Source organism: Podarcis vaucheri (genome assembly GCF_965113315.1).
Source record: "Podarcis vaucheri genome assembly, chromosome: 2".
NCBI classification, from domain to species: domain Eukaryota; kingdom Metazoa; phylum Chordata; class Lepidosauria; order Squamata; family Lacertidae; genus Podarcis; species Podarcis vaucheri.
In genome coordinates this window covers 3,645,832-3,673,451 of record NC_138760.1, presented here as the reverse complement: position 1 = coordinate 3,673,451, position 27,620 = coordinate 3,645,832, and the positions used below count along the sequence as shown (strand labels likewise).

General features: G+C 45.9%; 2 protein-coding genes across 4 annotated transcripts in view; one reads left to right on the top strand and one right to left on the bottom strand.

The window, feature by feature from the left end:
• LOC309523672 (low-density lipoprotein receptor-related protein 1-like) overlaps positions 1-22,609 on the bottom strand; it is an 87,756-nt gene extending 65,147 nt beyond the window's left edge. Inside the window, exons 1-17 of the mRNA XM_082207654.1 lie at positions 22,329-22,609; positions 21,234-21,398; positions 19,171-19,415; positions 17,482-17,613; positions 15,715-15,942; positions 15,259-15,433; positions 14,327-14,421; positions 12,131-12,280; positions 10,705-10,848; positions 10,167-10,292; positions 7,740-7,871; positions 4,955-5,089; positions 4,682-4,811; positions 3,740-3,866; positions 2,605-2,756; positions 1,855-1,979; positions 1,326-1,697 (exon numbers count right to left, since the gene is read on the bottom strand). Of these exons, the coding sequence (XP_082063780.1) occupies positions 1,326-1,697; positions 1,855-1,979; positions 2,605-2,756; positions 3,740-3,866; positions 4,682-4,811; positions 4,955-5,089; positions 7,740-7,871; positions 10,167-10,292; positions 10,705-10,848; positions 12,131-12,280; positions 14,327-14,421; positions 15,259-15,433; positions 15,715-15,942; positions 17,482-17,613; positions 19,171-19,415; positions 21,234-21,398; positions 22,329-22,594 (2,899 nt within the window). The 5' untranslated portion in view covers positions 22,595-22,609. The remainder of the gene's footprint in view (positions 1-1,325; positions 1,698-1,854; positions 1,980-2,604; positions 2,757-3,739; positions 3,867-4,681; positions 4,812-4,954; positions 5,090-7,739; positions 7,872-10,166; positions 10,293-10,704; positions 10,849-12,130; positions 12,281-14,326; positions 14,422-15,258; positions 15,434-15,714; positions 15,943-17,481; positions 17,614-19,170; positions 19,416-21,233; positions 21,399-22,328) is intronic.
• The window catches only part of NEMP1 (nuclear envelope integral membrane protein 1), a 108,733-nt gene that overhangs the window by 70,215 nt on the left and 10,898 nt on the right, over positions 1-27,620 (top strand). The window lies entirely within an intron of this gene.

The following is a 27,620-nucleotide window of genomic DNA, read 5'->3' as shown; positions in this document are numbered from 1 at the left end:
TGCAACACAGAGACTTTTGTCATTCAAATATGAGGATATATCCCTGCTGGTGTTTCCCATCCTCCTGCATAGCCACTGGGCTTGATTCCAGGTTGCTCCTTCATTCCCCTAAGGACATTGGTGCTCGCCAATAGTTTCCTTCCGTCCACAGCCCTGCTTACCATATCCTGCACCAGTGTTCTCTGGCCATGGGAGCTGGGTCTTATGGAAGTTGGGAGTTCAACAGGTTCCCTGCCTCTATACTAAATGTCACCAGGAAGAAGGACAGAGTGAGGGCGCCTCTATGGCTCTTGCGGTGCTCTAGGTTTGCCTAGGCAAGTGCTCTGAAGAAAACTGCTCTTGGCAATCAACTTCCAAATAATTTCCCCCAGGGATGGATCAAGATGATTTAGGGATAAAGGACCATTTTATTCACATAAATATTTTTATTTGTCTGCTGTTGCTTCAGTTTTCAGTACACCACTTAGAGATATGTTTACTATATTAAGCTGTATAGAAATTATCTAGTATCCATCACCATAAAGCCATGGTACAAAACAGCCAGAAAGTGCTGCCAGGTTTTCCCTACCTCACCTCTTGCTTCAGCCTATGCTCAATCAACTGAGCTCTGCAGCCCTTGCAATACCTGTCCTTAAGTCTCCAACCTCAGGGATCATTCCTGTTCTCCCACTGAACCATCACATGGACTCTCTCTGGAGGTAGCTTAGTGTGAACACAGGAGTGTGCCAACTCCCTGAAAGCAGCTCACAGCCACCTAGATCCTACCTGGTCCTTTTTTACTGCCACACAAGACTAAGCTAAACCAAGGCTTGGCTTAGCAAGCTGTCCAAACCCAGGTTTGTGGTTTAGTTCTCCAAACCCAGGTTTGTGGTTTAGTGTGGCACGTGAACCACGTCACTGTTACAAAGCCCTGCCCTCGGTTTAATGGGAGGATTTACAGATTCCAGAATGACTTCCACCATTGCAGAAGAACTCTGTGACTTCCTGCCCACAGCTAGTTCCACCCAGAAGACTTTGTTCTGAATTCCCATCAATAGTCCTGCAGGACCCTAGAGTTCTGCTGAAGTCTAGACCATAATCAATCCAATCCTCTTGAGTCCATGGCACAGCCTTGTAATACTGGATCCTCCCACCCAAATAGAAATGTTCACTTGGAGCTGTAGTTCTTCAAGTGGCCTCTGCAACAGTCACATGTGCAAAGGATTAGACAGAAGCCATAGCAACCTCTCACTTTGTTTTCTGGAACCCACAAAGGCCAGGCTGCTCTCCTGCAAACATTCCTCAGAGGAAAGAGAAGAGTGGGAAGGGGCACCCGCAGTACTCACTCTCAACTATGGTCCTGCGCCCACTGCCATCATCATTGATTTGCTGGATGTTGCCAAAGTGAATGTCGCTGAAGAAGATGCGGTTGCTGCCCTTGCTGCCATGGTGATAGTCAAAGGCCAAGGCAATGACGTTCTTCATGTGCTCGCCATCTTCAAACGGCTTGATGGGTGCATTGAGGTTGTTCTCATCTGACAAGTGGATACTCTTGAGAATGGTGCGTTCTGAGTATAGCAGGTAGCCATCGTAGTCGCGGCAGCTCACACTGTCTTCAGAGAGCATGCCATGGGCACACGCGCATGTCCGCTGGCCTCCTCCCCGGTACAGGCACAATTGCTCACAACCACCATTATTCTGGGCACACACATTAGTACCTGCAGAAGAGAGGAAACATCCAGTTGCTTTTCAACCTGCTCCTATTAGCATGGATGGCCTAACTAACCATGAGGTGAACTGAATACCCCCACCCCCCTCTACTGCTTGCTGTACTGCCAGCGCTGGGCCTGTAGGCCAGTCTCCCTCTTCACGCACCCTTCTGCCTGGCTCTGTTGAAGACCTTGATGTCCTTTAGCTGCACTCCTATTCCTGTGCGCAGAGACACGATATCTGAAGCATTGTCCTTGCTGCCCCTCTTAATGGATCCATTTGCATGAGTCCTAGAAAGAGGCACAGTCAAGTGTGTGAGTATGAGATGCACCCACAAACTATTAGCACAGCTGCCTCATGGCTATGTGCAGAAAGGAAGCATTGACACGTTATGAAAATGAGACAATAACCTTCAACATATGCACACTCTTAATTATGCAGGTTGTTAGAGTATACCCACCCACCTTGCACCCAAATATTCATGGATTATCCAAACACACACTTCTCCCTTGATTAACACATTTACAACTAACTCATGCACAATGCATATATATGTATGTGAATACACACACATATATGGCTCAGCAGTGCTTCGGAATTAGGACTATTATTGATATGGCCACTTCAAAAGATTAAACTATATTCCAGTATACAACCAGGTTCCAACAAAGGAAACACAGAGCTGTATCCAACCATACCTAGAGTAGACCCATAGGCTTCAGTAACTGAAGTTCACTGATTTCAATGGGCCTTCTCTGAATACAACTTAGTCAGATACAACCCAAATTATCCAGCCATAATGAATGCATTTGCCATCTGAAAGGGAACAGAGCAACGTGGCTGTTGCAAAATCCTTTCAAGCATGACTCTGGACTCTCTCTGCTCCAACAGCCTTGGTAGCACTGAGGCACAAACCTGTCACTCCAGTAGACGTAATCCTCAAAGACCGATACTGAGAACATGTCCATGTTATTATGAGGCAGGACCACCTCTCTCTTGTCCCCTGTCTCCAGGTCTATGCGTTCAATCTTGTCTGTCCGGGCATCACACCAATAAAGCTTCCCATCCTAGGGAGAGAGAGGAGGATACATGCCATCCATGTGGATTACACATCTGACTCACTGGAATGTTTAAGGGTTGTTTGCTAATGTGAATGTGGGACGGTGGGACTCCACGTGGGACAATCATTTTCTACTAGAAATCATCCTAACAGGAGAGTGATGTACAATCATCTCTGAAGGCCCAACTTTAATTAGAATAAGAATGTGTATGCTGCCCATCTGACTGGGCTGCCCCAACCACTCTAGGCAGCTCCCAACAGAATATTAAATACACGATAAAACATCAAAATTAAAATTAAAAAATTAAAGATGTTACAATTGCTGAAGCCTGGATAGCTTAGTTAGTTAGAGCATGGTGCTGATAATGCCAAGGTTGCAGGTGTGATCCCTGTATGGGACAGCTGCCTATTCCTGCATTGCAGGGGCTTGGACTACATGGTCCGCAGGGTCCCTTCCAACTCTACAATTCTATGATTTCCATGAATTGGATCACTCAACCTTTCTTTGTTTCTTTCACCTGTTCGTTTTTACTGGCATGCATCCACTGGGAGCTGCTGTCTGCCTCCAAAGGGGAACTGTGTAACCATAATGCCTGCTGAACTCTCAGGAATCAGAGCTTGGACTAAGCAGGACTTCCAGCGGACGGGCTTCAGTGCACTACATCCCTCCTCACCTCACCCTATGACCAGCCAACACAGACAAAACCATGCAAAACAAAAGCTTTCCTGATCTGTGCAAGTTTCAGAGAGCTTCTGTCTTCCACAAATTCAGTTATTTTGATGTAGGATATATTTTCTCAAAATGCAGGGAGTCCTGCTTTGTTTTCACTCTGGAGGTGCAAAGATACATGGACCATCCCTGGCATAACTCTGCAGCCTGAGCAAGCCCCCTTGTGCACTTCTGAAACCTGCACTCTTGTTTCAGACACTCTTGTCCCGCTTTTCTTGCCATTCTTCTTCTCTCTTGTGAACCTCAGCCCCGAGACATACCTCATAGTCAATTGAAATCCCATTGGGCCAGCTGATGCTGGTGTTGATTAGGACCACACGCTGTGTCCCATCCAGCCAGGAGCGTTCAATACGAGGGTACTGGCCCCACTCTGTCCAAAAGAGATACCTGGAGGAGAGGAGAAAAACGCATCACATCTTCAGCCAAGCAACTTAGGTCCAGTTCACAGCTGCATGTTGTTATTACCCTATTTGTATTGTTATTCAAAAATACCCTACCCTTCCTCAGAATTCAAACCAAGGTACAGTGTCTTCTCTCACCCCCACCATTTGGCCCCACAACAACTCTGTGAGGAAAATTAGGCCAACAGATAGATTGTCTTGGATCTGGGTCTCTTTGGTTCTAGTTCAACACTCAACCATTATTCTTCAACAGCTTTCCACATTCATCATGATGGCTAGTGCTGTATGAGTGGGCTGCAACAGATCATAATCAAGAAACGGAATGTCCTTCTCACCTCACCTCAGATGCAAGGTTTTCCAGCAGAGACCCAGCAGACTTGCCTTTCCCAAACTCCAGCCCTTAACACCAAGGGTGGGGAAGCTGCAGTGCTCCAGGTGTCCCTGGACTCCAACTCCCATCCTCCCTGCCCACTGGCCACACTGGCTGGAGCTGAGGGAACCCATGAGCCCATCAACATCTGGAGAAACCAGATTCCTCACCCTTGCCTTAGCCTCTATTAACTCTCACAGAGAAATGGATTCTGAGCCTATTCTTATCGTGAGCATTTGCCGTGTGCTCAAACCGACTACTTGGGAAAGGGCTGTAGCACAGAGCAGAAGGTCCTTGGTTTAATCCCCAACATCCCCAGGGAGGGACCCTTGCCTGAAACCCTGGAGAGCCACTGCCAGGCAGTTTTGACCAAGATGGACCAGTGGTCCGAGTCAATCTAAGTCAGCTTCCTCACCACAACCAATCCTTACCCTTTCTCGGGGTGCACAGTGATGGCACGCGGCTTGTCCAGCCCCTGTGAGATCACCACATAGCGGAATGAACCATTGAGCCGGGCCACCTCAATGACATCAAAGCCTTGGTCAGTCCAATAGATGTTTCCTGAAGAGAAAGAGGTGATTATTCAACCAGTTGTTCCTGCTCCAGACACTGCAGGAGGCTGGTATTCCCCTCCGCACCACACCCAGCACTTCCTCTTCCCTGTCTCTGATTGATGCTTTGATGTTAACTGCACACTGCCTTACCTGCGATCCAATCCACAGCAATGCCCTCCACCCGGCCAATGCCATTGGTCACCACATCTTCTCGCCATGTCTGGTCCCGCTTGGCCCGACTGATAGTGCTCAGGCCCATGTCCACCCAATAGATGGTGTCATTCTCTGAAGGGAGAAAGGAAGCGTGTTTTGGAAGTCAGGGGGAGAGGTTCAAGAGTGATGATATGCAAATCTGTGAGAATTATCCCTCTACAGCAACATACAGCATCCACCATGGTTCTAAGGCTCCCAGTTTCCCCAACCTCAGTTATCTGGTCCCCAAAAGCCCACTCCTTGGCAACAAGATCTAGTGCACTCAAAGCCGTGAGAGCAGAATAAATAGGTTTATTGAGCTCCTGTAGCTCCACTGGCCAGGCAGAACCACAAGTGAAGGCAGCTAAGGGGAAACGGTGGAGAATCCCAGTTTTCAGAGGGTTAAGACAGGATAACTCTAGTTTTAAATCAACAGTACATTTGTAGGGAAAATATGCTGTGGGTTCAGCCTGGATGGAAAGTAAGATCTAGACTCCAACTGTCAGCTAAACAGGACCTTTCTTTAGGTGCTGCAATGCCAATGCAACACAATACCAGCAAGCAGTTGTGGGGTGGCACACCAAATATGAAAAAGCACAGGGCAAAAAGTAATTTCTAAAATGTGTAAAATGTTATTAGAATGGGAAACAAAAGATGAACTGGTAAAATCAGCAATGATACACTGGGCAAGGGATATAGGTCACAATATTGAAATGTCAGCATGGGAGAAATTATGGATTACAGATACGACATTTGCAGCATATAATACATTAAAGGAGAACTATATGAAAATGATGTATATTATTTGACTATGTAGAATTGGCAAAGATGACAGGAAAAAATAGGAACCAGACAGACCAAAAGTTCAACAAAGAATGGGATATATACAGATTATATTTAAAAGAACATTGTTCCCATATGAAATCTTTGACATGCTTTGATTAACTTCTGCAGTGTCATATGCTACAAAGGTTATAGATAATTTATGATAAGTTAAATGTCATACAATATGCAGTCAACAAGGAAACAAAGGACCCACCCTGAGGAAGATGGAAGTCTTAACCTATTAAAGAACTTTTATATGTAATATTTTCTTTGTATTTGATGTGTTTTGTATTTTCTTTTTTTCTTTTTGTGGGGATGGATGCAATATTTAAAAATCAATAAAGATTAAACTGGAAAGACAAAAAAGGAAAAAGGAAAAAAAGAAAATGATGTATAGATGGTATTTAACTCCTAGTAAACTGGCTAAGATGTATAAAACCGAATTAGATACGTGCTGGAAATGTAAGGAAGAGGGGGGTTACCTTTTACCATATGTGGTGGTCATGTAAGATAGCGAAAGCTTTTTGGGAAATGATTTATAATGAACTGGGGGGGGGAATGATGAAGGTATCTTTTACAGTGGTGCCTCACAAGACGAAAAGAATCCGTTCCGCGAGTCTCTTTGTCTTGCGTTTTTTTCGTCTTGCGAAGCAAGCCCATTAGCGGCTTAGCGGATCAGCTGATAAGCGGCTCAGTGGCTCAGCTGTTAAGCGGCTTAGCGGATCAGCTGATAAGCGGCTTAGCGGATCAGCTGTTAAGCGGTTATGGGGATCAGCTGATAAGCGGCTTAGCGGATCAGCTGTTAAGCGGCTTAGCGGCTTAGGATCAGCTGATAAGCGGCTTAGCGGCTTGGGGGAAGGGGGGGAGGAAAAAAACCCCAAAGAACTCACAAGACATTTTTGTCTTGCAAAGCAAGCCCATAGGAAATTTGTTTTGCGAAGCACCTCCAAAACGGAAAACCCTTTCGTCTAGCTCCGTCTTGCGAGGCATTCGTCTTGCAGGGCACCACTGTATAAAAAGACCAGAACCTTTTCTTTTGGGAATAATAGGTCAAGAGGTACCAAAAGATCAGGGGGGGAAAGTTTATGTATGCAATGACAACTGCCAGGAAGATTTATGTGCAGAAATGAAGAGAAGAAACAGTTCCAACCCACAAGAACTGGCCAATAAAACTGATGGAGGATGCGGAGAAGGTTAAACTCACAGGAGGAATAAGGAACCAGGAAGAAAAAATTTGTAACAAAGACTGGGGAAAATTTATTTACAATCTGAAAAGTTATTGTAAGCAACTTAAAATGTTAGCAGGTTTACTGTAAAATGAGCAGCAAATTAAACTTAAGGAAATTTTAGAGATAATAAATACCGTATTTTTCGCCCTATAGGATGCACCTTTTCCCCTCCAAAAATGAAGGGGAAATGTGTGTGCGTCCTATGGGGCGAATGCAGGCTTTCACTGAAGCCTGGAGAGCGAGAGGGGTCGGTGCGCACACATTACATTATGTGTATAATATTATACATTATGTGTATAATAATGTAATTTTTTAAAGAATTGCAAACTGATGAAGAAATGCAGTGAAGTGAAGATCAGAAAAATAAGAAACTGACACAAACAGAAATTGATATACGTACTTGCCCATCTCTACCCAACGTATGCATTTTGTGAGAAATTTCCCCTAATATAAAGCATTTCCGGTTGGGGGTTTCTAAAATACTGAACTGCCGGACAGGAGAGTTTTGGTTCATGTATGTCATTCAGAAAGTGCAGAGTTAGGGAGGTCTGCATTCAAATGTCAACTGAATGAATTCCTCCCACACCCAGCTGCAAAGATGGAGGGGCTCTGGCCCACTCCCTCCCTTTTGTTTCTATCCATATCCACTCCAGACACAAGGGGCAAACCTACTTTAAGCATTCACCTACCAGCATGGAAATCAATACCAACGGCCAGTGAAGTCCCAGAGACTGGCACCAGAGCATCAGATCTGTCATTGGGGTCCAGTGGAATGCCCCGGATACCCTCATGCACAGAGTAGAGGAGGAAAGAGCCAACACCTGCGTGGAAGAAAGAAAAATCCAACAGTCACAAACTGGAGTCTCAGCACAGGGCAAACAGGAGAGGCCAAGATTTAATGGCAGAACATTAGGCTTTACATGGAGATGGTCTCAGGGTCAATTAGCAGCAGCAAACCTGGCCTAGAACTCTGTGTGGAGACCTGGAGAACCACTGCCAGTCAAAGGAGGCAGTCATGAGCTGAATTCACAAGAAACAGGGAAGGGCTGTAGATGAACGTCTGAGCATATGGTTTGCATGCAGAGTGTGTTACTTTGAAGGAAGGTGGGTGACGGGGAGAAGAGGAGAAGAAAAGGAACTATTAATAATAATAATAATAATAATAATAATTAATAATAATAATAATTTATATACCTCCTTTCATTTGAAAAAGACAGTTTTAGTTTGCCTTCCTTGATTTCCACAAGCCCCATCCATACCTAATAGCTTATGAAAACTTTTGGTGCAAAGTAAGATATTAGCAAAAGTGTGGAAGCTACTTTTAGCCTTCTGCATGGGTTAGAGTATAATCAATCAATCAGTGTTAACCAGTGGTGTTGTGTGAGCTCACGGCACCTGAGGCAGGGCTGGGCACACACTGGGGGGGGTGCATGCGTGCCAGGGAGCGGGGCACAGAGGGTGAAGGAGCCCACCAGGGCACCCCAGCCTTCATCGGCAAGACAGCCAGAGCGGCCCTGCCCCATGCCGGAGCCAAGCAACGCCATGCTGCGCAACCTGCCTGCCTATATAGTGGGGAATCTGGCCAGCCGACATGGCACTTGGCAGATACAAACGAGGCGCCCCATGCTGGCACCCCTGGGACTGCCCGGCTCAGTGCTCCTATCTGCAAGCGTTGGGTCCTCTGACACGGGGAGAGGAGCACCGGGCTGCACTGCGCTGTGGGCACCTGCATGGGAGTGCCTGCTTTGCACGGCCTCAAAAATCTGTGCCTGGGGCCACAGCCCCTCTGACACCCCCTACACTATGCTCAAAGTGCAGCCGCTGATAGGAATTCATTCTGGATTTGTTTAACATTTGTACCCTGCTTTTCTCCCCTCAAAGGGAAGTCCAAAGTATATGACAATCCATTAAGTTGCAACATTATAATCAATATAGACCAAGTATACAAAATATTGGAATAGCTGCCTCTCTCCAGTAAGGACAGCAAATGTAGATAGCTTCAGGTTCTGAGAAAGAAGAAGGGAATTCAGAAAAAGGGCCATGTGGAAAATACATTGTCAGGGGCATCAAACTGCCTGCAGAGAGCAGACTCCTTTGAAGAGACCCATCACCCTCCACTGGCAAACTCAGGCAGCAAGGACCAACTGCTGTGTAGCCAAAATTGGATGACTGAGAAACAAAAGAGAAGTACCAGCATTCTGAGGTTTGCAAGAAGCACAAAACAATCTCTCTCTTTTTTAAAAAAGGGGCAAAACCAAAACCCAGCCCAATGACGACTGAGAATGCTTAACAGCGATGGAACGTTGGAAGACGCTGGAAAGGAACATGGAAAGTCAGGGAGGGGGAGCATCAAGGAGAACATAGCAGGCTCCCTCTTGTCAGGGGCTGAGCATACGCTGCAGCATTTCAGTGCAGGTACCACTTGCATTCTCCACTACTGAAATGGGCTGGCAGGGGGGAGAGGCATTCGGCGCTTCCCAGAGTGCATCTTTATATCTCAGGGAGGAAAACTACCACCTACTCAGAGAAGGTAAAAAGAGAAGGGAATTCTGGAACGTGTTCACTTGGCTGAACTATCTTGTGGAAAGGAAGGGCACATAAAGGAGGACCCCTGGTCCGTTTGCCTTTGAATGTATGCAGCCACAGCTGCCCTAAAGGGAGGATAAGAAACCTTTGGGCAAGTGGCCTCTTGAAGGCATTTTCTAGCCAGGCAATTCTATGTTTTGCCCGTTGCATCTTAGGGATCTTCCACATTTTGTTTTTTTATTAAATGTACACCTACTATATATTTCATTATCTACACAAAAAAATACAGTATGTGAGGGAGACAAATATGTGTTTGGAAACGCAAGTCTCCTATAGGAAGAGAGATCCAGGGTTGGCTGCAGCACCCTGTCAAATGTACATTTGCTGCCACATTGGTACACAGACAGCTCCATAATTAACCAGGGCAAACTCAGGGCAATTGTAGCTTGAGCTGCAAACAGTAGCCACCAGGTGGAGCTGTGCTACACATCACTCAAGATATACAGAGCAACATAGTTCCCAGGAGCCAGGCCTAACAGCTACAGACCACTCTCCTCAAACCCCATATGAGTCAACTGGGGTCCCCTCACCTTCACAGGACTGCTGTCCACTCTTCAGGCTGTAACCAGCTGTACACATGCAGGATCGAGTAGTCTCTGAAGTGGGAAGGCACAGCTGGGAGCAGTCACCGTTGTTCACGCTGCAGGGGTTGGTACCTGCAACAGTGAAGGTGAAATAATGGAAGTAAATGGGCACTACTGACGCAGAGCCAGGCAGCAGCAGGCTTCAGTTTTGACTGCCCGGTGACCACACATATGACCATCTTGCTTCACCATGGGCACAGAAAAAAAGGGTGAACTTTATGGGCATGTTAAGAAGGAACTTGAAGTGACACAGTGAATACTTAATGTGGTTGAATCAGCACCAAATCCAAAGCTTGGTTTCCTATGAGACTGCAGGCAAGATCTTTCCATACAGTATGTGAGCCTTGGCACACCATCACCGATTCTCTGCTTCCTGAGTTGGAGCCCCCTGAGCCCTGATCAATGCTCACACTTCCCCACGATGCTACTTCCGGCCCTCCCCTTGCATGATGCCCCCTATGATCCGTGCACTCCAAGAGCTTACCATGCAGCTGAATGCTCTCATTGTAGATCTTCATATGCATGACCAGCGTGGTGCTGTTGCGCAACACAACTGCTTCTGTGCCATCCTTCTTGTTGCAGGTGCCCATTTTTTCTGAAACCTGATCAGCCCACCAGAGTTTATCATCTGGGAGAGAAGGAGATGAAGATTACACAGCTTGCCTTTACAGGCAGGGCAAAACAGGCCCACCCACCATCTGTAGTTTCTAAAAAATACTTATTATCTAATTAAATTCTTTTAAAAATGTGTTGCACAAATAATCAGAGTGGCTTTTATTTCATTAAGATGGGTTTAAATGATTGATGCAACTGACTCAATGATAAAAGTTCACAGCCATCACCCATGTGCCTGGCTTGGGCATGGCTGGAGACATCTGGGAGGCTGTGGTTAGAAATATTACTACTACTACTATCAAGTCAATCTGCTGTCCCAAAACCTCTGTCCCAAAGCCCTGCCCTGATGACACCACTGGTAAAACCCATTTAGCATTCAACAAAGATCCTTTAAGCCTCAATTTCTAAACATAACTGCTGCAGCAGCTGCGACAAATATAATGGCTTCCTGGCACTGCTGTGTGCATGCATGCATAGAACAGGGATCGTAGATGAAGCACAGCACTTTTAAAAACACTGAAAAAAGCTAAAATAAATGGGAGGCATTCAACGTCATGCTAAGGTTCCAGCTTGCCAGACGGAATGATCTCCACTCTCCTCCCTCGTGCGCTGTTTTGGGGGTTCTCTTGCCCCACTCAGCCAATTTCAGGGGGGGGGAGAGGGAGAAAGCCTCATTGCACAAGCGGAAGCCCATTGGAAGCTCATCTTTTGCAGTGCCTTAATAGTATTTGATTTGTAGTTTTCATAAACTACAACATGTTAAAATGGAATGAAAAATAGCCATCAAACATATAAAGGTAGCTGCTTAAATTTTAAAACAAAATACAGCAGTGGGATCTTCATTTTACAGTTTAATTGCTTCCAACAGATATTATAATGAGAACAGGTACAAAGATTTAATGATGTGAACCAAGGTCTCAACGGGGAAAGTGGATTTATTTCTCATTATAAAACTTGATGGAAGGAAATTAATGTTTATCACTTTAAGGATGAAGGTGGCAGCCTATGAAAAATTCATACCATTTGCAAAAATAGCTAATATTCTATCTGGAGGTAGAGCAGCATCTTCTCAAGTGACAGAAAATTGCTGCTTAATTGTCTGAAAAATGCAATGCTTCCAAAACAGAAACACAGACTTGAGAGAAAAAATGTGTGCTGTGCATTAAACAATTCACATGCAAAAAACAGCCAATAGAAAAGTCCATGGATATGATGCTTATATATGACCCTCTTCTCATTGTTGCTTACCAGACTGCTGTAGCAATAGCTCCCAAACTCAGCACTGTGACTCTTACCCATGATAGCCAATGCTGTGGCCTTGCGTAGCTGGTTCTTCATGGTCTCCAATACCTCCAAGCCACTACCATCCAAGTTGCACCTATTGATGGTACCACTACCAGAGCTGATCCAGTACAGCTTGCTTTCCTGGTAGTCAATGGAGAGCCCTGTTAGGAGAGAATAGTCCAGTGTGAAGGAGGAGCAACAGCATCATCAATGAAATCTGCAGGTGTTAATTACAGCCTGTGAATGTGCATTAGAGATGGGCAATTCAGACTAATTGCAGTCCATGTCAGTTTCATGTGCATTCATTCGTAAGTCTGTCCACATCCAATTTCTACACTAACACATTCCTAAAAAACCCAACCCTTATTTTGCCCTGTCCTTTCATTTTTTTAAAAATATAATTTTTATTAAAGATTTTCTTGGGTTACAAAAGTATGTGCATTGTCTCTATTTTCACTTCACAGAGTCTTTTCTACAGATCAGCTACATTCGATGTGAGACATTTATATTGTATACAATGTGAGGCTGGGGAGAAGAGGGGGAGAAGGGGGCTGGTAAACTTACATTATTTTACTTAGTGAATGTGTGAGGTTTCTGTTTCTGTTTCACTTGGGTAGGTTCTCCATTTTAAAGTCTTTAACTCAGATAGACTGAAAACTTATCATAATAAATGAAAGTTTTCAGTTCACTCGTAGAAACTGTGAGATAAAGCCACCAACAAACAGAAATGATACTTGGGATATGTGAATGTGTGTTTTTCCCCGCTTGAAGAGGGTTGAAAAGCAAAGAAGCAAGATCAGGGGATGGTGGATGGTGAGGTGCGAGAATCAAGCTGAACTGTGATGTAGGCATTTTGGACTTTGCCATTTAATACACGGAGACTTGGGGCCTATTTCCACAGCACCAACTTCTCTCACACCTCCCCTTTTCCTATTTTTGCTTGCTGCAATCCCTGGCCAGGATCCTTTGCAGATGCGTATCATTCCATCCTTGGTGTGGATGTGGATTAGAGTGAGTGTGCCCAGGTAGGATAAATCCTTCTCTCCAGTTCCTATTTTCTCCTTTTTCAAGTATAACTTTCCATTGGGGAGAGGCTACTAATTTTACACTAGGACAGCTAATGTAAAATCTGGTAAGGAAACAAAGCTTTTGAAAGTCTGATTTTGGTCCAGTTATTTGCCAGTATGTTCCCTTGCTAAGAAGGGCTGTGTGTCGCAGGCTTGATCACACTGGAACACACTTGGTTTAAAATGTTAACAATCCAGTTCTGATCCCCAAACTGAGTCATAAGACTAGGGATGAGGTTTTTGCAGAATTCAGAGAGGGGCTAGATATCCAGAAAGGACATGGAATTTGCAATATGGGCACTTATTCACAGCGAAAGAGAAATGTGTACCTCTCTTCAAAGGTTGCCCATAGTTTCCATTTCTCTTTTTCTGTGAACAAATGTGCAAGAATTAAAACTGCAAAAGCCACCTTTTGCGGTTTTAATTCTTGTTCACTTTTATATCTTAATACACTTTTTTACAATCTGCATTATATATTTTTCAGTACTTTGCTTTTTATTCTGGTTTATTATTTGTTACTGTATTTTGTACTTTTATAATTTATTTTTAGGTGAAGCTGGTTTTTATTTAGATTATAGGCTGCTTTGTGGAGGAAGTTCCCCCCAAAATGGGGTATAATTTTTAAAATTTAGTAAGTAAGTAAGTAAATAAATAAAATTAACACAGAACTAGAGAAAGTGAACTGAATTTTTTGGCCCACAAAAACCTGACAAGTGAAACAGACACACAAATACTAGGAGGGGACACTGACAGATGAAGGTGGTTGATACCTGTTGCGTGACGGCATTGCAACCTTTTCAGATGCACTAGAGCAGAGTTGGGGAAACTGGCCTTCCAGATGTGACTGAACCACAATTCCAAGCTGCCCCAGCAAGCATGGTCAATGGACAAAGAGGACTGGAGCTCAGCAACTTCTGGGCGGGCCACACATTCACTACACCTACACCAGAGCTGTGATTTCAGTGGGTTATGTTGGCCCAGGGTTATTCCAATCATCACAGACAATCCTAGACATGGAAGTGAGCCAAGAGCTCAGCATTCGAACTGACACCAACATGCTAAGGGGGGCCAGTGAGTTCTGCCTCTATTAGGCACAGACTAAGTTCTTAGGCATACAACAGAGTGCCACAGTTTCCATACCAACAGGCCCCTTTTGGTTTGTGAAGAGCAGGGTACGGTTGTTGCCATCCATGTTGGCGACACTGATGTTGTCTCCATCAGTCCAAAAGAGTTTCCTGTAACAGAGGGAAACAGGAAGACCACTTATTATCACTAGTACTTCTATTATTACAAGTTCAACTACAACTTATTTTTCTTGCAGGCTCAATTATTAACCCTTTTTTACAGGTCTAATGAGCAAAATTGTTTTAACACACCTTAATTAGAATCACTGGAATAAGGGAAAAGGAGATGCCAGGCTATTTTTTTTCCAGATGTTGAATCCAACCCATGAGTTGCAATTGATTAGCTCTCCTTGTACTACTCAAGAGTACACTTACTAAATCGAAGTGCCCCAAACACCTGGAGAATCAGAAGTTCAGATAAACTGAACAGGTTTACATTAACATGTAATGTAATGTAGGGACGCGGGTGGCGCTGTGGGTAAAAGCCTCAGCGCCTAGGGCTTGCCGATTGAAAGGTCGGCGGTTCGAATCTCCGCGGCGGGGTGCGCTCCCGTTGTTCGGTCCCAGCGCCTGCCAACCTAGCAGTTCGAAAGCACTCCCGGGTGCAAGTAGATAAATAGGGACCGCTTACTAGTGGGAAGGTAAATGGCGTTTCCGTGTGCGGCTCTGGCTCGCCAGAGCAGCGATGTCACGCTGGCCACGTGACCCGGAAGTGTCTCCGGACAGCACTGGCCCCCGGCCTCTTGAGTGAGATGGGTGCACAACCCTAGAGTCTGTCAAGACTGGCCCGTACCGGCAGGGGTACCTTTACCTTTTACAAGGGGAGGAAAAAGTAAAACTAGCTAATTTGGTAGAAAAATAACACTATACTATCTTGGAGCTGTCATTCAAACTCTAACCCTATTCACTACCTTCTTTCTACAGAATCTCTTGTTCTACCAGACTCACCCTTTGAGAGGATGTACAACCAAACAGTGAGGCTTGTCCAGTCCCTGAATAACAGCATTCTTAAAAGAGCCATCTAGCCGGGCGACATTGATCTGTTTCTTGTGGGCATCGTAGCTTGTCCAGAAAAGGTTCCTGGAGACCCAGTCCACAGCTAGGCCATGGGCATTGGGTAGGTCTGCAAGGCAATGAGGGTGGGGAAACTGTGAAATGAGGGTAGACAGAGGTAAAGCAACAAAAAATGGAAGGTGTCTGCAGAGCACAGGTGAAAAGCTGAAAGAGCTTTAGGTTCATATAGCACAGGTTATAACAAGGTAAGCATGCCAGCGTCTTCCACTTGACTACTGTATTTCACAAAAGGTTCTAAATCCATCTGACAAATCCATTCCAAAGGACAGCATGTAGTGCAGGGATGAGAGGAAGCAAGGAGAGAAAATGAATGACAGGCAGTCCCCCCACCTGCAGATACAACTGTTTCCACGCCAGTCCCATTGATGAATGCCCGCTTGATGGTTTGTGTGCGGACATCAGACCAGTAGATCCGCTGCTCCATGGCGTCATAGTCAACTACAGTGACGTTGTCAATGTCGGGAACAGTGAAGGAGTTGATGTAGTTGTAGTATGGGTTGTCAATGTCAACCCCGCGGATCTCCATCTGGCGGGCATAGAGCAGGAACTTCTTAAACTCTGGAGAAGGGGACAAAGGCCAAGAACGCATAATGGGAACTCACTCCAGTCAGGGCTTAGTAGATACAAAGCATGTTTGCTTGCCGGATACTAATGAAGAGGAAATGTTTATTATTGACCTGTTAAACTCCATTTTTGTTTGAATCCATTTTGCTCAGGCCTCAAACTGCAGCTAGCTTGTTTCTATAATCCCTCAGCATTTAGTTGTTATCTGTCAGCAGTTCGTAAAATACATCGCAAAACACATCTGGGCTGGCATTTTGCCTGATCCAGCAGGACTATTCTCATGTTCTTATCACATCAGTCCTTCTTAGAGGTACAAAGACAATCTTTTCCATGACCCTTGCCCCCATCACATCTGCAACAACCAACAAAGCAGTTTTGGGACCACTTTCTACATTTCAACTAGTTCTAGCATTTCACTTTTTTACAATCCTGTTTCTTGAAAAGTGACTTCTATACATTTTCACTTAGATCCTGTTATTTTCTCTTTATGCTGAATGTTGCCTTGAGCAATCTACTGTTAAATGTGAAATAAAAAATAATAGCTGCTTTATTCCAAGGTATTTAAGTGCCTAAGGTGAGAATTACATGTAAGGCAACAAGCTCAGAGAATGGCAAGATTGCAGGACCAGTTCTGCCCTTCACTCCAAGCAGGTCTGCATGTAGTGTCATTCTAATGTGACTTTGGCATGTAGTTTCACACACTGCTATGGAAACAACCCAAGTATCTAAATATGATTCTGTAGAATCTAAGGCGAAAACAATAGTTTAAAACAGCTTTAAATTATCAGAGCCAGAAATGAACAAGCCTAGGGTTCATACACAAACCTTTCTCCCTTCTCTGACACAAAGCAGTGATGACGTTAGAAAATTCTGTCACTGTTTTCAAATTAACCAGAATACGCCATTACATATAAACGTAGGGAACTCTGGATTGTTTCAACTCTGGTTAGTGAATATGCAAGGATCATAAATCATACTTTGACCCTGGCTTGTTTGAACATACCAGAGTTTAAACTAACCAGACTTCCCCAAGTTTAGGTGTAACAAGGAACTCTGATTAGTTGAAAAGCAGGAGTGAAAGCTTTTCTTCTCCTCACTGTTCCTGGCTGTACCAAATGAGAAGTGGAGAGGTGGTGAGGAAACAAACCTGAGACTCATCCAGGCATATCTTTAAGTGTGTTGAGGACAAAAAGGTCCTGCTCAAAAGCTCCTATCCTCATTTGCAGCGGATCCCTCATGCTGCAGTCTGTCTGGGAGCCGAGCCAAGGAGTGCTAGATGAACCCATTGTCTACATGTCCATGGATTTAATGGATATGTCTTGGAGTGTGCCTACATGGGGTTTTCATTGTTCACTGTGTGTACTGCATTCCCAAAGGCCAAAGGACCTGCAGGAACCATATCTGTCTGCAAAGCAGGTGGGAATAACAGGGTCAAGGAGCCACACCAACTAAGATGATACACTTTTGCCCCAAATCTTTGGGTTGGGTCTCTAGGCCTGCGAGTGGACCAAAGCCCCTCCATTCTTCATTTACCATAGCATGTGACGTTGTCCTTGGCCAACTTCATCAGGTGAGGACAGGCACAGGAGTAGGTGCTATTGTAGTTGATAAGGCAGAGGTGAGAGCAAAGGCCTTTTCCTCCATTGGCCTCACAAGGGTTGGGAGCTGCAACAACAAACAAAGTGCTGGAGAGAAAAGGTTAAGATCCCCACCCCAATCCTGAAAGAACAGAGAGGGTGAAGCATAGCTCTCCTTTGAGAAGGCCAAGGCACAGGTGACATAAAGCTGGCTGGGAAAGGGAGATCTGGATAGGTTGGCAGCATAGGACTGGATCTCTGCTTTCTCCAGCCCTGTCTTACACAGTCACCAAGGTATGCATATTGACATCTGTATGTGCTTCAGCTTTGTTACATAAAACCAGTTGAAAACATGACTCCAGATCCACATGAAGATTTTAGCGCAATGTAGAGACAGCATGTGGATCTGGAGTCATGCACCAAAGTGCATGTCTGCATTCATACATAAGGAAATTGTTTACCTTTGCTTGGTCTTCCTTCATTGTGTAGCCTCACCCACATGAAATCATAGATTAAGTCCTTGGGGGCAGGAACATGCTATTTTTTCATTTATTTGCTTCTGTTACTCTGAAAAGTGCTGTGCATATAAATCCCCCACCTCCTTCGGCTACCTAACTAATAATGGCTTACAAAGCTTTTCTTGCCACCAGGACCACACACAGAAATTCATCTCTCTACCACACAAGAAGGTAATGTGTTTATCTACTACACAGTACTTTGAAAGATTCTTCACAGGAACAACCAAATTCCTTTGAAAGAATTTTAGAATGGCACTACATCCCCACAAGACCGTGTCCTAAGAGATTCCACCTCTCTCTTTTGGACCCCTGAGGCAGCGAGACAAGACCCAGCTGTGGCTCCTCCTACTCCAACAGCCCATTGACCTTCTCTTCCAGTTACATGGGGCAAGCCAAGTCCCATCTGCAGTTCAAAGCAGGCCTGTAGCTCACTGGCAGAGCACATGATTTCACATAAAAGGCCCCAGGTTATGGCATCTCCATGTTGTGCTGGGAAAAAGCTCTGCATGAGCCCCTGGAAACCTACTGTCAGTCCAGGATGACATTACTGGGCTAGGTAGACCGAACAGCTTGAGCTAGGATTAATTTATATTTAATATTTCATTTATCCAATTTATTGGTTGATTAGCAACTTAAAAGATAAAACAGGCAGACAGACATATATATATATTAAAAGGCATCTTTTTCTGTTCTCCTGTGAATCAAGACTCACAACTAAGATCACCTCTTGAGGTTTTATTCTTTTTGGAGATCCTGCAGCTCAGTGGCAGAACACATGCTTGGCATGCAGAAGTCCCCCGGTGCAGTCTCTGTCGTGTCTGGTTTTAGTTTGTAAAAGGATGGGGGACAGACAATTTGCCTGCCTCAGATTCTGGAGAGCTGGTGCCAGAAATGGTAGGCAATACTGAGCCACCTGGGAAAAGACCGCTTCCTATGACCAGGAGAGGACCATTGCTGCTTGCTACCCTGCTGCATCCAAGCTCTCACAGCTTAGAAACCCAGGAGTGGACCTGGAAATCTTAAGTGTAGCTGTGAGCAAAGGAAGCTTCAGCCTGCGTCCTGCTTCCTGCCTTCACAGAATTTTCCAGGGAGCCCTCCTCCTCTGCCCTTCCCTTGTCACAGCTCACCTAGAGGCTGGCGAGAGGGATGGTAGACCTGCAAGTCAAAGGGCTGCGTGTTGGTTCTCTGCACAACAGTGACATTGTGGCCGGTCCACTTGTTGGCCTTGGCCAGGGTATTCGTGCGCCAGTCAGTCCAGTATACCTCGCCACCATAAAGTGTGACAGCAAAGGGGTGCGACAGATACTCATGCCCTCGGAGCACCTCAATGTGGCCTGTACCATCGTAGAGGGCAGAATAGATAGCATCGGACCTGTGGAGGAACAGGGCAAATTTCCTTTAATTTCTTTGTTTCTTTGTGTGCATTTGTTACTGACTCTTCACCTAGCATACAACAATTCAATAAAACAAATAACCTTTGCAATTATCAAAACAACAACACAATAATACTTCACTTTTCCTTACTCGGCAGAAGGTAGTGGAGTGGTTGCTTATAGCAATCATTCTCATCTCTGGGAAAAGAAGTGTGTCTTCACCCACTGATAGAAAACATGCAATGATGGCATCAGACACACCTCCAGTGGGAATGGGTTCTGCAAACTACCAAGATGACCCAAACACCTTGGACTTCACTGGGCAGCGGCACAGCCAAATGAACCTCCTGTACATGGTAGTGGCTAGGAATGGGGCACCGAAGGAGCAAGTGGCTATAAGCAGAATGTTTGATGTGTGCAAGATGGAAGTGGAACACTAGCCATACGAGAGCAAAGGAAGCTTCGACAGTGGAATTTGCTGCCAAGCAGTGTGGTGGAGTCTCCTTCTTTGGAGGTCTTTAAGCAGAGGCTTGACAACCATATGTCAGGAGTGCTCTGATGGTGTTTCCTGCTTGGCAGGGGGTTGGACTCGATGGCCCTTGGGGTCTCTTCCAACTCTATGATTCTATGATTCTATGAGAGCAGAAAGAGCAGAGCAAGAGGAAGTAGGGCAAGAACCTTCAGTATCCGCTGACAATCTGCTCATGCGGAGGTGTTCTGGCTTTCAATTACAGAAAGCAAGCCAGCATGAAATCAAAAACTGGCCAAGATATTAATATAATCTGTTTGGATCTGTTAACTGTGCGCACGCGCACACACACACACACACACACAAATTTATTATACTACCCTAGGACCTACTACTCAATTTATTACTTCTGCATCCAGGGATTGATTCTACTGATATTGTAATTATTCATACAGTTACTGTGAGATAGAAAATGAATGTGTATGTGTATATTACAGTATACCCAAGGCTCAGAGTAATAGGCCTGGGGGTCTGAGGGGAGAGCCATCCTAGGATGACTGCTTCCACCTCTCATGTCTGGTCCTCTTGTTCTAAGACTCTTTTGTAAAGGAACTGCTGTGAAGAGTTTTATGGTCTTTTGATTCTAGATATAAAAGTTAAGCAGAGAAGGGGAGCAGTTACTTTGGGATATCAATTAGACTGTTGGTAAGGTTTATGCTCACTTAATTTTCTTTGCTATATAGCAATGAATTGTTAATTGTGGAACTGTTTGTGCTGTAAAAATATTAACATTTTAATGGTTATTGTACTTGACTTTTTTTTAAAAAAAAATGGCTTGGAGCACAAACCTGTATATAAACAAATGGGCTATGATTAATATTGACAAAAAAACCCCAGTTAATTATTACCCTACCCAAAAACTGAATATATGCAAAAAGCAGGTTTTATATGCAATGACAGGAGCATTATAATTTTTCCCAGGAATGTTACGTGCAATTACAGGGCCTGTCACAGCCTTCTCTACTCAAATGCTGAATAGTCACACAAACTCCTCCACCTCCTCCTAAATTTACATCTTGCCCTTCTCACAAAGAAGCCCAGGACAAAGCTACCTATGGCAGACCAAGGATATTTTTAGCTGTGCAGAAAATAGGATTCCACTTACTCAATACACAAATTCCATACCAACACACACACCCATACCTTGATCAACCTACACATATTAGGCAACAGAAACAATGGCACCAAACAGGCTTTTTTGTGCAGAAAGATGTCCATTTTACCAAAATTATTAGCTACTACCCAAAAATCTAAACCAGATAATATTTGGTGGAGGGGCAGTACACACCTGGCATCTATCCACAGAATGCGCTTCTCCAGGTAGTCAACAGTGAGTCCATTAGGCCAGCCTCCCGAGCCAGTCTCCTTGTGGATGACACGCCGGCCCTCACCACTCATGGACGCTGCCTCAATGCGGGGCAGGCTTGCATCCCAGTCTGTCCAGAAGAGAATCCTGGGAGGAAAGAGGAAGGAGGTATGCAAGTGATGAGGCAGACATGCCTCCTCTCCAGCTGCCCAGGCTCAGGGCCTAAACGGCTTCCATAATTCTACAAGAGCTGAAATATTGGCAGTTTTCGCCTTGAGATACTAAGCCCTTGTCTGGAGACTGATTATCAATCACCAATTAATATCCTTTCCAACTATCCATAGCAGCCTTTAGGGGAACAAAAGTGAACAGCATGAAACATCCCTGCTGGGCGTTGTTAAAAAGGGCCATGCCTTATTTCAGGAGTGTTCTCACCACCTTTATGCACAGAGATATTAACTCCGCTCACTCCCAGCCCCCATCATCAAGAGAGACAAGCTCAGATAATTGGTGTGAAGTATCACAGAATTCTTTCGACAGACAAATGAAAGATATTCTCTCTGTGGACAAGGCAGTGCCCAATGTTGACAGTACAATGGTACCTTAGTTCTCGAACGGCTCAGTTGTCAAACAGATTGGCTCCCAAACGTCGCAAACCTGGAAGTGAGTGTCCTGGTTCGTGAACGTTTTTTGGAAGCCAAACGTCCAATGCAGCTTCTGACTGAGTGCAGGAAGCTCCTGCAGCCAATCGAAAGCCGCACCTTGGTTTTTGAACAGTTTCGGGAGTCGAACAGATTCCTGGAATGGAATACATTCGAGAACCAAGGTACATGCTTTTGCAGCCCTCAGATAAAATGAATGCACACAGTCTTGTCCTAGACCTCCATACGTTTTCACGACTTCGTTTACTTGCTCCCCCCAGCAAAAGGCACGGAATAATGGGCTACGAACTACCAGCGAATCTCAGAAAGGTTTTGCCCAAATCTGTTTGGGCAAGCTGTGGCAGAGCACCCAAGGGAGAGAGCAACATTTCTGACCCCATCCCCCACCTCAGCCCCATTCCATTCAACACCATACCCGCATCGTGGATCCAAGGCAATGGCCCGAGGGTGCTCAATGTCCCCAGCCAGCAAAGTGCTACGCATGGTCCCATCAAGCTTAGCCACCTCAATCTGGTCCAGGTTGCTCTCCACCCAGTAGATGTTGCCAGCAATCCAGTCCACAGCAAGTCCCTCAGGGGTGGCCAGGCCATACTGGATCACCACCTCAAAGCTGGTCAAGGCTGTGAGAAAGATGGGAGGAACACAGAAGCAATCAGTAACTACGGATCTCACACCAGCCATTCCCAGTCAAGCTCCACCTTTATGGTTAAAACTGCTGTTCACCATTCTGCAGCCCTCTGAACCATGTACTTGGAGTCCTGTTCTTCAACCTACAGCCTTACCTCTCCCTCAAATTGCAACTGATCCCATTTATTTTGGTGGCCAGTCCTTTCCAGACTCCCATACTTCCAGAAGGTGTGCCATCTGCTGTTTGTTTCCAACCCAAATTTCCTTATTTACTAGCTAGGTTTGCATGCTGTGCTCCAAATCCAATGTTTGCCTTTTGATGACTTTTTCGGGGGGAGGGGGGTTGTTTGTTATCTCCACCCGCTGGAAAGGTATAGCAGCAGGAGACTGAGACAGGCCTAAAGGACTACAACTACTAGGATATTTGTAAAGGAGTATTACTGGAGACTATGGTGGGCAGAGAAGTACCCTCCCTGGCAGTGCCTTTTACATTTTAATGCATTTCCCTTAAAAATGTCATCTTCCAATGTCTCTCAGCCATTTCTGATCCAGTCATTCTCACATTCTTATTCCTGAAGGAAAATAAAAATGTGTAACATGGCCTTTGCCCCCCTGTAAGATCTGCTATGGGGCAGAGGGAATCTGTGGCAGAGAGAAAATACATAGCTGTACTTATCCAGCTATAACAAAAAGCATCAACAATTCTAGAAAAGAGCTTGTCAACGCGTGCCTCTGAGTTTGTTCCAAGTGGGATGTTTGAGAATCGGCTCAGGAATTCATTTGCTGGCTCTCTTCCCAAATGCCAAGTGAATAATTGTTGTGTGATTTGATTCTAAAGTTTTCATTGCAAGAAACAAACACAATATTTAATGCTTTCCTCTTCCCTCCACATGCTCTTTTCCTCTGTGTCAAGTAGTTTTGATTGCAATTTTGATTGCTTTTATTCTAACATAAACTGCTCTGAGAGACTTACTGGCTGAAAAGCAGGGTAGGAATGTTTTAATTAACTATATACAGTAAGTATTTCCCCATGGGCAATAGCTCCCAAACCATTTTTCCTGCATTGACCACTTGAAAATTGCTGAGGGTCATGGTACAGCACATATTTATGTTTCTGCCTACTGCAGCAGCTGTGCTGCCATGTGCTAGATGCTGTATGGTTTTAACTACATTTTTATTGCTTCTTTTATTTCTTACATTTAATTTAATTGTATTACAATTCGCTTTCCATAAAATTCAAAGTGTAATGCAATAAAATACAACGTAAGAAAAAGCAATAAAAATACAATTAAAAATCAGTATGAATGCTGCAGACACCCTGAATGAAGCCTGCAGACCACTGGTAGTCCACAGACCACAATTTGAAAACCCCTTCCTGAGGGTAAAACTGCAGTTTCTCTAAGGTAGCTGCCATCTGTTCCCATTTCACTAAGATGAGGCTTCAGCTACAAATACGCATGTGTGCACAGTTCCGTTCAATGCAGCAGCCAAGGGATAAAACACAACATATGCATACGTATTGGGCCTCCAGCAAGCATGACTCAGAACTCACTCAAAACTCTGGTCAGGAATTGAACCTGAGTGGTGCCGTGGCTGGCTATCGTGGAGTGAGAGCCATGTATGCCACCTTGAGGTCCTTGGAGGAAAGGTGGGGTGGAAAGGTAATAAAAATAAATATATATATATATATCCTAGCCTTGGGCAATGTGGAAGGCTAAGACATCATTTTAGATGCAGCTGTTGAGAACAAGAGAGACGGCTATGGGCAGGCTAATCAAACCAGGCTCCCTACCAAAAGGGCTGTCACTTTCTAGCAAGCCACAGCCAAGCTAAAGGTGGCAGTTCGTATTTCTATTGAGTCTGCCTCCCTGCAGCTGGACCCCCCCCCCCCAGCTGCACCCTGGTGCCCTACTGCCACCCGAGGTCTCCACCTATCTGAAATCATCAGCCGCTTGGAGGCACTAATCAGGTTAGGCTCCCGCTCTTTGTTGAGGCAACTGTCAGGCTGTAATTACAATTAAGGAAACTCCTGGAATGCTAATTAACTCCCACATAATGATCAGCATTTAAAAGAAAGACAGTATCATTAACAAGCGGACTGAATGCTGCAGCTTATAGGAGGCCAGCAACACAGAGGCAAGAGAAGTGCAGAGGACAGAGGGACCGGCTGACACTGAAGAGCTGCTCTCTCCCCAAAGCCCTCTCCACACGTCCCAGTTTCCCACAGGGCTCCCACCATGTGTCGTATGGGCAGATATGCCGAACATATCACAGAGAAAAAAGACAGCCATTCAAAAATGAAGGGGAGGATTCCTTTGGCCTCCCCCCTGCTGCCCTCTAAATAATTTTGAATAAAGGGGCAGGAAGAAAAGATGTGACCATGTTTTAGCTGGATCATGCCTGATGCTGTGGGATCCTGAGGGTTCACAGATGTAAAGAGGTTGTGGTGACTAGGTCTGTGAGCTTTCTTGGAAATAAACAGGGCTGCAACCAGCAGAGTCCGCAACAGAGAGAACCAATGACATATGACCACCTTCCTGTCTACTTCCTAGAGCTGGAGACAGTTGTCTCCTACAGTGTTTTGTGGTGTGCTTGTTCAATGCATCTTTGAGATGTGGCTTAATGTGTGCTTTTTAAGGAGCTGCCAACTGTCCCTAGCCTGGGGAGTTAAAAGACAATGGTGGGGGGAGGGTCAATCTTCTATGGGGTTCCAGGTTAAGAGAGTCCTGTCCTTCGCACACATGTACTTAGTAACACTTGCCTGCCTTGTTTGAGGATAACGTCTCATTGAACTGGATTGAAACCGAAGGCCTGCTGTGCCCCAAGTTAACCGGCTGCCAATTACTGTCCACAAATTAGAAACGCTCATCTAATCAACCCCAAGAGCATTTGTTTCCCATCACAGGGACTCAGCCTGCTACCTCTCTATTTATTCAGCTTCCCTGAGCATTACGAGAAGCTTCCTGTTATAGGGCAGGACCTCAGCAATTGCTCAGAAAATGGTATTTTGACACAGGAGTGCCAATACTCCCTGATCGTTTGGATTTCAAAGCTCTGTCCACACCAGTGGCGTAGCGTGGGGGGTGCAGGGGGGCCGGCCGCACCGGGTGCAACATCTGGGGGTTAGGGTTAGGGGGCACAAATCCACGGGTTAGGGGGCGCAAATCCACGGGTTAGGGGGCGCAAATTACTTGCCTTGCCCCGGGTGCTGACAACCCACGCTACGCCACTGGTCCACACACACACACAAAATCAGGAATGAGCCCACTGTAGAAGAACACTCTTTGAAATTGTGGCACTTGTATAGCATTTTCTCTGGAATAAGACTGAGAGAGATCTTCTTTAAAAAAAAAAAGTTTGAGGAGAAGCTGGATTTGTTCAGCGGAACTCCCGTGGTCCTTGCGGATATCTGCAAGGACCTTTCCTTTCATTTCCTTTCCGAAGGGAAGGGAAGGGAAGAAGGAAGGGAAGGGAAGGGAAGGGAAGGGAAGGGAAGGGAAGGGAAGGGAAGGGAAGGGAAGGGAAGGGAAGGGAAGGAAGGGAAGGGAAGGGAAGGGAAGGGAAGGGAAGGGAAGGGAAGGGAAGGGAAGGGAAGGGAAGGGAAGGGAAGGGAAGGGAAGGGAAGGGAAGGAAGGGAAGGGAAGGGAAGGGAAGGGAAGGAAGGGAAGGAAGGGAAGGGAAGGGAAAGGGAAGGGAAGGGAAGGGAAGGGAAGGGAAGGGAAGGGAAGGGAAGGGAAGGGAAGGGAAGGGAAGGGAAGGGAAGGGAAGGAAGGAAGGGAAGGGAAGGAAGGGAAGGGAAGGGAAGGGAAGGGAAGGGAAGGAAGGGAAGGGAAGGGAAGGGAAGGGAAGGGAAGGGAAGGGAAGGGAAGGGAAGGAAGGGAAGGGAAGGGAAGGAAGGGAAGGAAGGGAAGGGAAGGGAAGGGAAGGGAAGGGAAGGGAAGGGAAGGGAAGGGAAGGGAAGGGAAGGGAAGGGAAGGGAAGGGAAGGGAAGGGAAGGGAAGGGAAGGGAAGGGAAGGGAAGGGAAGGGAAGGGAAGGGAAGGGAAGGGAAGGGAAGGGAAGGAAGGGAAGGGAAGGGAAGGAAGGGAAGGGAAGGGAAGGGAAGGGAAGGGAAGGGAAGGGAAGGGAAGGGAAGGGAAGGAAGGGAAGGGAAGGGAAGGGAAGGGAAGGGAAGGGAAGGGAAGGGAAGGGAAGGGAAGGGAAGGGAAGGGAAGGGAAGGGAAGGGAAGGGAAGGGAAGGGAAGGGAAGGGGAAGGGAAGGGAAGGGAAGGGAAGGGAAGGGAAGGGAAGGGAAGGGAAGGGAAGGAAGGGAAGGGAAGGGAAGGGAAGGGAAGGGAAGGGAAGGGAAGGGAAGGGAAGGAAGGGAAGGAAGGGAAGGGAAGGGAAGGGAAGGGAAGGGAAGGGAAGGGAAGGGAAGGGAAGGGAAGGGAAGGGAAGGGAAGGGAAGGAAGGGAAGGGAAGGGAAGGGAAGGGAAGGGAAGGAAGGAAGGGAAGGGAAGGGAAGGGAAGGGAGGGAAGGGAAGGGAAGGGAAGGGAAGGGAAGGGAAGGAAGGGAAGGGAAGGGAAGGGAAGGGAAGGGAAGGGGAAGGGAAGGGAAGGGAAGGGAAGGGAAGGGAAGGGAAGGGAAGGGGAAGGGAAGGGAAGGGAGGAAGGAAGGGAAGGGAAGGGAAGGAAGGAAGGGAAGGGAAGGGAAGGGAAGGGAAGGGAAGGGAAGGGAAGGAAGGGAAGGGAAGGGAAGGGAAGGGAAGGGAAGGGAAGGGAAGGGAAGGGAAGGGAAGGGAAGGGAAGGGAAGGGAAGGAAGGGAAGGGAAGGGAAGGGAAGGGAAGGGAAGGGAAGGGAAGGGAAGGGAAGAGGGAAGGGAAGGGAAGGGAAGGGAAGGAAGGGAAGGGAAGGGAAGGGAAGGAGGGAGAAGGGAAGGGAAGGGAAGGAAGGGAAGGGAAGGGAAGGAAGGAAGGGAAGGGAAGGGAAGGGAAGGGAAGGGAAGGGAAGGGAAGGGAAGGGAAGGGAAGGGAAGGGAAGGGAGGGAAGGGAAGGGAAGGGAAGGGAGGGAAGGGAAGGGAAGGGAAGGGAAGGGAAGGAG